The sequence below is a fragment of the Monopterus albus genome, unplaced genomic scaffold (assembly GCF_001952655.1).
Source record: "Monopterus albus unplaced genomic scaffold, M_albus_1.0 scaffold343.1, whole genome shotgun sequence".
NCBI lineage: Eukaryota > Metazoa > Chordata > Actinopteri > Synbranchiformes > Synbranchidae > Monopterus > Monopterus albus.
Window position 1 is genome coordinate 535,878 of NW_018128223.1, and position 12,104 is coordinate 547,981.

The following is a 12,104-nucleotide window of genomic DNA, read 5'->3' on the forward strand; positions in this document are numbered from 1 at the left end:
TCCAAAAAAGATGTCACAAAAACTCTGATTCTTTCTACTCAGTGGTCCATTTTTAGAACATCTGACACAGACTTCCTTCTCTGTGTTTAGTAGGATTGCTTTGTTGCTCTGGCTTAAATGTGTACAGCACATAACTACAGTCCACACAGTTTAATGTTTAGTCTTTTATTCACTTACATTTGCAAGTGTTAAAGCAAGAACAAAACATTTATATGTCCTTTGGTGGAATTTTATTAGACTTTATTAATATGTATGTGTAAACTGATATCCTTTGATGCCAGCACATTGCCAATACAAAGGATAACCAACTGCACAACTAAAATGTAGTGTAAACAAATAAACAAAACAAACAAGTAAAATGTGAATGCACGAGATAGAAAAGAAAACCATAGACATCTGCATCTCCATCGGAATGTCTTAATAAAGGTCACCATCTTTCAATCACAGTTAGGCGAAAAATCCTAAATACCACCCCTGGAGGTATTGGAGTTTCTTTTTGGAAGAGGGAAGGGGGGTGCTTCTTACATGTGTGCATCACTAACATCAGACAAATTCTTTCAACCAACAAGGTTATACAGTAATGTTACAAAAGCACAGGCCAGGCGGCATGGCAAGGAGGGACAGGGAGGGAAGATGAGACAGTGCTAAATGGAGGGACTGAAAACTGGAGAGGGATTGAGATGAGTCTGTGTGTCAGGGCAGATTTCTCTCTGTCCACAATGCACTGACAGCAAAGAATGATTTCTGTGTTCCCCCCTCCTTTGCCAGTCTTTGCCATTCAGTGGGGACGATTTCTATGAGATTTCTTTTATTTCAGCATCAGTTCAGCCAAAATTAACTCACAGAAGCACTCTGGGGGATCAGCAGCCATTGTCAGCTTGCACAAGAGCTGACTGGTCACAGCTGCTGTTGCTGTGACAGTGAAAAAGGAAGTGAACAAGTCAATCTTCATTTTTCCCTTCTCAAAGTCAAAGGAGCTCAGATAGCTGGTATGGCTTATAGGGGCAGGGAGTTCTACTGTTCTTTGCACCTACTCTTATTAGACAAGTTTCTCTGTTTTTTAAATCATGTCTGGCATTCTTACAGGCATGTTTTTCCATTTCTATACAGCATAATTCTTGAAATTAAATGAAGTCTTTGCACTCATTTGTCTCATTCCTTTTTCATCAGCTCTAGTTGCCACGTCTGGCAGAAGCTCAGTACACTAAGCTCATAGCTGTTCTTGTTTAACGTTTGTTGATCATTTGAAAGGGGTGGGAGGGTAAGGGTGGAGGTGGTGCCAAATGCATCGCTTCCACCAGATCATGAGTCTTTTTAGAGCATGACAGGCCAGCAGATGGACTCTCTCAGCAGTGCTGAACCCAGCAGTAGCAGCACCATCCTGAGGAAGGATGAAGGCATCAAGGGGCCCTGGCCTGAGTTAGGGTCCCTGCAGCCCCCCAGCTCCGGCTCGCAGCGGCGCTTCTCACACAGTAGGCCTGTGTAGGCTGAAGGACACCTGCAGTGGACATTGCTGACACAGACTCCACCATTTTGGCAGCGCATGAGTTCGTTGTCACACACCTGGGCTGCAGTGGGAAGACAGGAGAAAGCAGTGAGAACCAGATAATACATTCTGGGTAACACTGTACTTTACAAAATTCTATTATAATAGTTAATTAAATCTGAGAAATGCGTTTGTTATTTAATTTTCTACTCAGTTGCTCTGACAAAAGTTCAGATCATCGTGGAGCATTGGGTGTTCTGTCATACACTGATTCTCATAGTCATCAAAACAGTCCCGGGGGGGGACTGCCTACTGATGCGACATCATATTATGGAACATGCAAATTTATACAGGGAAGCCTTGAGAAAAACCAGGGGACATGGGTTGTTCTTGATTTGAAGCAGGGCCTCAGTGGGCACAACATCACTTGTGATAATTTTTTCACTACATACAGCCTGTGACAGGAACTTCTCAAAAGAAAGCTGACAATGGTTGGCACAATTAGAAAAAACAGCACTGAGCTCCCACCTCAGCTTCTAATTGTAAAGAACAGGCCAGTCCATTCCTCCACCTTTGTGTTTACGGCCAACACTGCCCTCATATCCTACATACCCAAAAAGGGCAAAAATGTGATGCTTATGAGCACACTTCATAGGGATGGGAGAATCAGCAGCCGGGAGGACCACAAGCCAGAGGTCATACTTGACTACAATGCCACCAAAGAAGGGGTAGACAACCTTGACAAGCTGCTATCCGCCCCGGTTGGCAGTAGTGCCAGGAGCAAGGGGCCCCATCCCTCCCAGGCACACCCTGGTGAGGTGGTGCGGGGGAGAGAGGGCGCAGCGAGCACTGAGTCCAGAGCCCCGGGAAGCGGCGAGGTCCAGGCAGGAGGGCACCGTAAAGCACGTGGCCGGAGCCATGGAGCACCTTCGCCCCCGAGCCCTTTCAAGCCGACCCGGAGCCGGTCATGGCGCACCACTGACGGAGGAAATGCGCGCAGTGGGGGCTGGCCGGCGCCGAGGAGAGGTCAAACACAGCCACGCTGTACTGCACGTCACCCACATGGAGCTCCCCACACACCTCCGGGAAGGGGGGGACTCTGCTGCTCTGCCAACCCGAAAACAGAGCTCCATGCACGGCCACCATATGCTGCCTAGTACACCCACTAATAGTGCTCCAAAATCACTCACAATGTGCTGGCTAGCTCACCTGGAGATCCACACACAACTTTACCCAGGGAGGAGCACACACCTCTGGGCAATCTATGCTCCTGTCTGGGCACTCACACTGACACCCCCCAGCCTCTGCTCCACTTTACCCAGGGAGGAGTACACACCTCTGGGCAGCCTATGCTCCTGTCTGGGCCCTCACACTGACACCCCCCCAGCCTCTGCTCCACTAAACCTAGGGAGGAGCACACACCTCCGTTCCAAAAAGTGAAAGCCAAACAAGGGTTAAAACATAATGAACAGTTTGTAATTTAAGAGCTTCATTGTCAATATTGTAATGTTTGTTCAAGCACTTTATGTTAATTGTTGGCTTGGGAGCATGCCATCTGAAATGAATGAGTTACAGAGGTGCTGCTCAAAGACGACATGCATGCTGCACTCACTTCAAACTGTGCAGGGGTCACATTATTACAAAAAAATATAGTATGTTGTTAAAATGAGAAAATACAGTATGTTGTAATAACATGAAAGCATCTCATAAAAACGAGCAAAGTATCTGGTTATAATGAAAAAAGTTTTTCATTAAAACTAGATTTACGCCATAGGGTACTCTGGCTTCCTCCCACAGTCCAAAGACACTGCCCATAGTGTCTTTGGGTGTGTTTGAGTGTGTGTGTGGTTGTTTGTCTACATGTCAGCCCTGTGATAGATGTCAACTGGGATTGGCTCCATAACCCCTCCATCCGTAATGGATAGATGGATATGAATCAATTCTTTATATTTGTAAGTTTTTCATGAAATATAGTACTTTTCCTACAAAAATGAAAATTGTTTGTCAGGGTCGCTCTGTTTCACCTGCCCTCTCTCACCTCCACACTCCTGCCAGCTGTCCTGATCATCGTCACCTGTTATCCATTCTGCCATTAACCATGTCCTATAGCTACCCTGCCTTCCTGCCCGCTGTCAGATATTAACTGTGTGAGACATTGCAACTTCAGGCATTAACACTTTTCACTGTGCACACAAGAATATATAGTAGAAAACACTAGTATCTTTATACACTATAGGGAATATTAAGGTTGCTATATGATTACAGCACAAACACTGTTTGGAAATTCTTATCTTAATATGACACTGTTTTTGGAAATAAAAGTGTGGCCTTCATTTGGTCATAGTATACATACATGATTACATGCTGTGGAATATTAGACTGTTTGAAGACACTGTAACTGAAGCACCAGTATAGTCTTCACTTAAATGGAATGTAACTTTCACTGAGTTTGAAGTATGAGCACTGTTTCATGTAATTGAACTAAACAAGAATGTAACCTTTAACCATGTTTTAATTAACTACAATGTGTATCCACTCTAAACACTGTGATGTGCTCATGAGAGTGATGCTCAGCACTGCTTCACATGGAGGGAGTCACAGCAAGGACAGAATGATTGAAAACAGTAGGACATAAGATGTCTGGCTACACTCCACTGTTTTACATTTAATGAACTGATAAGGACAAGTTTTAACTTTCTCAGCATTACTGAGTGTTCATGTAATCATTATGTGTATGTGTGCCTTTGATCACAGAAAAAGTACCTTGGTTTTAGGGAGGAAGACTTAACTGTCATGAGAGAAGCACTGTGTATGGTGGGATAGAACTTTGAATTGGGTGCTGATTGATCTCAGCTGCATCCTAAGGAATGTAAGGAGGCGGGAAGAATAGTATATAACACACAATGTTAGAAAGATCAGATCAGATCATTTTGGCTGCTGCTGTGATCTCCAGATGCGCATCTGTGAATAAAAGGTAATTATTAATTAAGTGCACTTTGGTATTTTGTGGTGTTTTGTGACTGACTATTCTTTCCATCATCTGAAACCCGGTGAGGAAGTGGTTGACTTCCGACACCGCTCATTGCCAGTTCGTTGCATATTCTCACGCCGATGACCAGTGCCGTTCCTCTAACATTTGTCATATGTATTCTACTCTAGTTAACCCTCTTTATTCTTCTGAAGCCTTCTTCTCGCCTGTGCCAGCCGACAGCTCCCCCTTCTTGGATTACTACGTTGCCTCTTCTTCAACCCTGACCTTCTCTACACCAACCAGCCAGTGAGTGACCCTCCAGCTCCTTCTTCCTATTCTGCTCTGATCATCATCTACCGCTGCCGGAGCTACGTCTCACCCTGCCTTCTCGTCTTCAGGACTGTTATACATATGATAAGCACATCGTCTCGATATCAACTTGTACAGCACCATTAAAATATTGTTTCATTGAATTCAGCCACCTGAGTCCGTATTCTCTCTCACACCACCTTGTGTGGTGTGTGGTCTTAATATTGTTAAACTGATACCAGTTTATAAAAATTGTGATTACCAAATATTTCCTAATTACAGACCTGTATCCCTACTTCCTCAATTTTGAAAAAATTATTTGTTGGCAAATTAAATAACTTAATCAATAAATATAACATTCTATCAGAAAATCTATATGACTTCAGGAAAAACTGATCAACTTGAGGAGCATTTCTGGGTTTTACAAAAAAGATACTGGTTGCAATTGAAAAACAGGAATATACTGTAGGAGTATTTGATGTAAAAAAGGTATCTGACACTATTGATCATGACTTATTGTTAGAGAAGCTTGAGAGATACAGTGTTAGAAGAGTCACACATCCTTGGGTTAAACATTATTTACAAGATAGAATACAATATGTTTAGTTAAATAGTTATACATCAAATAAGTTAAATATTACTTGTGGGGTCCCTCAGGATGTGGTTCTTTTGGGGGGGAAACTGTGCGTATATAAGTTGTTGTGTTTGCTGTTAATAAAAGCAGTGACTGTTCGGGGTCATGTGGCGTACGGGCACAAAAGCCTGGATAAAAAGTGTTATTCCTTGGCAGAATCCCTTGAGTCTACTAGCTTGTCACAAAACTGTTTATTGGTATTACCATTCATTACATACTATGTGGAAATCTGGGGTATAAATTTAGTGATTTGAAGAGGTGTGACACATTTAGCACATTTAAAAGACTGATAAAAGATTGATTATTTGATGAATATAAGAAAATAGAACCTGAATATGTGAATGTAAATTTGTGAATATGTTTAATATAGTTTGTTTGTTTATTTATCCCTTTTGTCTCCTTTTTTCTGTTTTTTTGACAATTGGATTTATATTTATAATATGTAAAGTGTGACATTTGAGTACTGTTTATAGTCAGGGTAGGTAGAATAAGCAGTAGCTTCTCCTTACGCCTTTTTTGGCCCAGTAAGGTGTATGTATATTTATGAATGGATGTACATAAGTATTGGATTTTGTGCTGGTTTAGATCACAGCATTATTGATGCACATGTTAAATACAAAGCAGTGTGTTGCTGACATAAACTGTATGTCAAGTGTTTTGAACGGGCTGGAGGATGAGTTAAGCTTAACCCTCTTCAGGACCGGGTTCAGGACCCATCTGCACTTCTGCTCAAGGTGAAAAACAACTATGTAATGTGCAAAAGCACCCCCTAAAATCCTCTCATAACTAGCCACAAATGTATATTCAGTTATTTACAAATATGGTTAAAATTACAAATTTGTAAAAGCCAGTTTGTGTGTGTCTCATGAAGGCCACAAATGCATTTTTGTTGATCTACAAATAAATACCAGATTTACAAATGTGTATAAATGATTTTCTTTGTGTAGTTCTTCAAAATGTATTTACAAACTTTTGATGCACTTGCACAGATCACCTGACACACACAGATCATGTTATACTCACATGCAAGGTTCAGAGATGATTTTCATGCTATCAGATCCACAAATGTTTGGTGCATTTAAGGACAGGTGGAAAATTTGGATGTTTGGCTTTTCAGTTTTTTTTTTCCAGAGATAAAGTTGCTCATCACTTCATGATGGGACTTCAATTAAAAACTGATTTTAACGCAATACCTTCCAATGTCATGGACTTATCTTTGTTTTAATCAAAACATGCCTGTACCCTCTATGAATATCATTTTAATATTTAATCACTATTTAAGGCGGTGCCAGTCCACAGGTTCAGGTCTTGTGTTCACCTTAGGGTAGCCTGTGCGGTAACAATGCTGCTAGCCTAATAAAAAGGCAACCCAACCCAACTGGCAACCCAGTAAAAATGGGTCCAGGCCCCAAAATGGTTCACAACCATAAGTTTGGGAAAGGCTGCTACACACACCTACTATATAACGTATCCCTCTGCCACAGCTTGACAAGGAACTACTATCCTGGGAAACAGAAGAGGGATATTTGACTTAAATAGACTCTGACTTTGGAACACACACATTTGAATCAGCCTAATGGGACAGCTGAAGCTTTATCTGAGCCTTAGACAAACTTTGGAGTACACTGTTGCACAGAAGGAGGGCTGTGTATTTTGGCCCTAATTTCTCCCATTGTTTGTGTTCCTGGTGAAAAACTTAAGGCTTGGTGTGGAGAGTACACTATTATGACTAAGACTTATTTTCATGTAAATATGGGGATATCAATATTGTTTTAAGACTGATTATTTAAGCTTAATGTATTACTATACATGGTGATCTTTTTTACAAGTCGTGGACATTATGCGTTGCTACTATCTTTATAGTCTTCTTTCAGGAAACCAGTCACACAGTGTCACAGTTTGGAGAGAGAGTTAGCAGACAGCATCCAACTGGTGGGCATTAAACTAATGCATCTCACCGAGCTGAATGCCCTGCGTCATATCTACAGTAAACACAGCACAACTGGAGATTGAAATGATTCTTTTAGGGTAAAATAAATATCAGATAAATGGTGACAGATTTCTATAATGCTTCCTTTGAATGTCCCAGATGACATTTTTGAATAGTATGACATACTGTACGTATCAGTTAATAAGGATTTTTTTTTGTGGGAGGGTAAAAGGCTGAGGATTAAAATGAATAAGATTTATAAAGCAAGAGCCAAATGTGGTTTACAATCTTTATTTTTATGTAGCTAAATTATCTCTAAGCATAGGGAGGACAGAGATACATACCTGGACATTATACCATTCTGTCCAACTGACACAGTCACAGCAGCCAAAAATTTATCAAGATCAAAACATGTTCTATCCCATTCTAGAAATGCTTGAATTAAAATCCACAGACTGTTTAAAATGTGACATATTAAGCCAGCATATACCTATCTCTCTAAAATAAAAGGAGGAGGATATATTAGAAACAATGGCATGTAAAGGGAGTAAATAAAATGGGATGCTTAGGTCACTTTCAAATTTAATGTAAAACTATAACCTAGGTAGTGAAGGATACCTTTTGGTAGTATTTACAGTTGTGGCACTGCATTAGAAATATATTAATTTTTGACAATAAACCATTGACTAATGTTCCCATCTGGCTCATAAGCCTCATAAATCCCTGGAAGATATAAAGCATACAAGTTGCAATCTTCAAAGTTCTGGCAAAAGGATGTGGGTTGTAAAATAAGGAGAAATGGTTAAATATATTATACAGCATGAGTAAGCAGAGGTGAGGGGGTTAACAAATAACAGCATGTTGGTGTGAACTTGGTTGTGTTCCATCATGCCTTCAAGTCCTCAGCTCAGTCAGGACATAAGTAAAATAACTATCAAATCGTTTTACCGCTGTGATTGTCATGTTACTGCAACTAGACTGGTTTTAAAGAATTCAAAATCCTTCAAAACCCCAGAATGAGACGAATGGATGAACACAATGATCAGGACTGCTTCCTATAAGAAGATATTGAAGAATTAGTCAAGCAACAGATGACAGAAACGTGGAACAAATTTTTGTATCACGGTTGAAATAAGTCATGACAGTGTGTGGCTTCGACTGGTGCTTTTGTGGCCCTGCAACCATAAGCTATTTAATTTTTGTAATTTCTTACTCGCTATCTCCAAAATGTGATGAATGTCTAACTGCTGCTTTGTACACAGTTGATTCAAAAATAAAACATTTTATTCCCCCATATCATCTCTGGTCAGGAAACTCTTCTTGGCAAGCCATCAAGAGGTCAAAAAGAGAAAAATGAACTCAGAACAAGAGAGAGACAGCACAGCTGAGTGGGTCACCTGGGTGCTGCATGGGGAGGATCTACTTACATTTGCAGCCATTGTCCCACAAATAGCCGGGTAGACACTCCTGACACTTAGGCCCTGTAGCGCCCTTCTTACATACACAAAATCCTGTGGCATTACAGTGTTCACTGACGGAGCCAGCTGGATTACAATTACACTCTGGAAAAACAAGACACACACAGACCAGAAACTTTGACTGCCACGTTTTCACAGCATACACCACAGTGCTTGAGCTCAACAAGGTGCTTTATGTTAATAGGTGACTTGTACATAATAATTGCAACCATTTACAATGTAATGAAGATAAACTAAGAAAAATGTTGTTGTTTTTGGATGCATGAACAACACATTGTAATCATCACAGCATAACCATTATAAAATTTAGCTTAGTATAAGTAAACAACATGCAGTGAGTGCATATGTGAGGCATTATGTGTAGGTTTGATCAACACAATGGGCTAACCAGCACATGCTTTTCTAAAACCTTATTCATTCATGCAGGTGGAGATAGAAGTCATGAGAAATGTGATAAGCACATACATTATCAGCTGGCAGAGTTGAAAAGTAACCAAGTACATCTACTTAAGTACAATTTTGAGCTATCTGTACTTTACTTGTATATTTTCATTTTCTGTTACTTCATACTTTGACTTTACTACATTTTAGAGGCAAGTATTGTACTTTTTACTCCACTACATTATTTTATATCTTTAGTTACTTTTCAGAACCAAATTAATACAAAAAAGTACAGTATGATTATATGACCTCACTGATCTGTGGTGGAAATTTAATAAGCCACCAGCAGTAATTCAGATTAAATGCATATAACCTAGTTAAAACTAGCTCCCCCTTTGCTGCTACAGTAAATGTGATGTCCACAGTAGTGCATCAGTAATTATAATACAATAATATGATACTTGATATGAAAAGTGCTATTCTATACAATGAGTACTTTTACTTTTAGTACTTTAAGTAGGTTTGAACTTTAAGGTGTACTTTTGTAATTTTACTTAAATAATATTTTGAATACAGGACATTTACTTTGTAACAGAGTATTTTTACACTGTTGTATTGCTACTTTTACTTAAGTACTTTGAGTAGTTCTTCCATCACTGACAGATGACAATGGCATCAAACAAAGACAAGTGAATGTTGAGATGTTAGAAATATGAGAATATGATACGGTAAAATAGGCAGTTTTTATAATACATTCTTTAATTCTCAGTACAATGAATTCAATGTGATCTTTTGTAGGAATTGGCTAAGAATTTGGCACAACCTTTCAGGGCCTCCCTATCATTAAAAGAACATAATATTCATTAGCCATGATTAGTTTGGAATATCTTTCAAAAGTCGTACCCAGAATAAAAAGCTTGTCACGTCTCTGGTGTTCTGTGCTCAGCTGACCTTCCAGATTTCCACAATGACCAGAGCACTGTGCAGTCACAGTGACACTTACTTTGTCAGTCCCTGACCATCACATTGCACCTTCTGTGTCAGTGCTGGCTGCACATGACTGCATCGAGTGACATCTGGCTGGAGGAGTAAGGTGACAGCAGGGGACAAGTATGGAGTGGGGGTGGGAGGGTAATCAGAGAGAGGCATGGTGATGGCGAGTTTTGCATGAGGTCACAACTCTGCAACTTTTAACACCTTACGATGGATTTCAGCTGCTACTCCTGAGGCCATTTCAAGTACACAACATATGCACTTGTGTGGCAATACTGAGTGCTCCTGAGACTTCCCTGCAACATTTCTGCCAGATTTTTTTTGATTGTCAGACCCCCCCGACTCTCAAATGCACCTGGCACTGAGTGCTGTGAACTCACACTCCACTAGCTAGGGGGACCAAACTATTGCCTTTGCAACTACAGTATATCAAACACAATTGTCACAGATGATGCAGTATGTGAATGCCTACATAAAGGTCATGGACAAAAAAACAAAACCACCAGATAAAATTGGCCTTCAACCAGAGGAGGAGATAATGGTGATACCAGCAGGAAGTCATCCAAGAGTTCAACCAGATGCTGAATACCATAGTTATTCTGCAACATCTCAGAGAAGGTATCAAAAAGTTTTTGGCTGCTTTTGCAACCATAGGTGAAATAAAATTTATCCTGCCAGCAAATGCTGACAAAGTAGAAGAATTCTGTATGACAGGTTAACCCTGTTAACCCAGTCCTTAAAGGTGCTAGCAATGTCAGCTTTAGCAAGCCATGCCCACCATCCGATGAGTTTAATGAAGGATATGGCATGTTCAACGTTAGGGTATTTGAGAGAAAAATTCTTGATAGGGATGAGACTACTGAAGAGCTGTGTGGAGCTGAAATATTGATTATGAGTCACTTCTTTCCTGAACATTTGCGAGTAGTGACTCCAAGAAGTTGGAAATAAGGAGAGCCAAAAGTACTTGAACATTCTTTGCTAGTACTGTAGTTGATCAACTGAGTCCAAATTGTTGATGGCTGAAAGCAAGCTGCAATATTTGAATGATGTAGATGGAGGGCATGACAGACAATGGGATAAAATATTGACCAGGGTGGAAAGTGATGAGCTGAGTCATTGTTTTGTGGTGTTGTGTGGGCAGGCTGAGCAGGCATGGCTCCCTCTGCATCAGGAACTGGCATTGAGACATGTTACAACCTGAACTGGCCGGCCTGGAAGAGGAGAGTGAATGAAACTGATGGGGAGGGTGACCAGACATAGTGCTGCGGAGGCGTAGGTTTGACCATTGAGCAATCTGAAGCAGGATAGGCTGGGGCGCCACAATGTGAGGAATTCAGGGACTGCCGGGCTGCAAAAATTGAGCAGTAGAGCTCCTGATCTAATTGACCCCAGCACTTGTCCCTAAATGTCACATACAGAACCCAGAGGCACCAAATCAGATTGCCAAATTCGATGCAGTAGTGAGATATTCTTCCATTTAAAGCATCGCGATGGCTAGGCAAAGCAGGGTATGTCACAGAACAATGAGAAAGCAAAAGCAAATTTGGAGATAAGGTATTTAGACTGGGCTGGTGCTGTCTTGATGAGCAAAACCAACCTATCAAGGTTGGCAAGTAACACAATGGTGTAGCAACTCAGCTAATCAGAATTACCAGTGATGATCTGCTGGTAGATGTGAGGCATCACCGGAGATGGGCGTGGGGGAGGCATGAATTGAGGAGAAGTGGTGCTGGTGAAAGAATATTGTGGAGAAGCTGAGTGAACCTGCTGGAGGAAGGGATGTAGAAACATGAATGTTGTGATAGCCATGAGCAGCCCCTGGAGCAGCTTACCGAACAGGAAGAGGGCACTGCTGCTGATCGGCTGAGATGAAAAGGTGCCCTGCTGCTAATCGGGGAGCTGCCAAAGTTACTGTGGCAGCG

General features: G+C 41.0%; 1 protein-coding gene across 1 annotated transcript in view; it reads right to left on the reverse strand.

Annotated features, from left to right (window-relative positions):
* Window positions 1–224: 224 nt before the first annotated feature.
* Window positions 225–12,104, reverse strand: part of LOC109974680 (netrin-G1-like) — a 145,705-nt gene continuing 133,825 nt past the window's right edge. The window contains exons 5-6 of the mRNA XM_020625013.1: window positions 8,758–8,892; window positions 225–1,568 (exon numbers count right to left, since the gene is read on the reverse strand). Coding sequence (XP_020480669.1) covers window positions 1,315–1,568; window positions 8,758–8,892 — 389 coding nt within the window. The 3' untranslated portion in view covers window positions 225–1,314. The remainder of the gene's footprint in view (window positions 1,569–8,757; window positions 8,893–12,104) is intronic.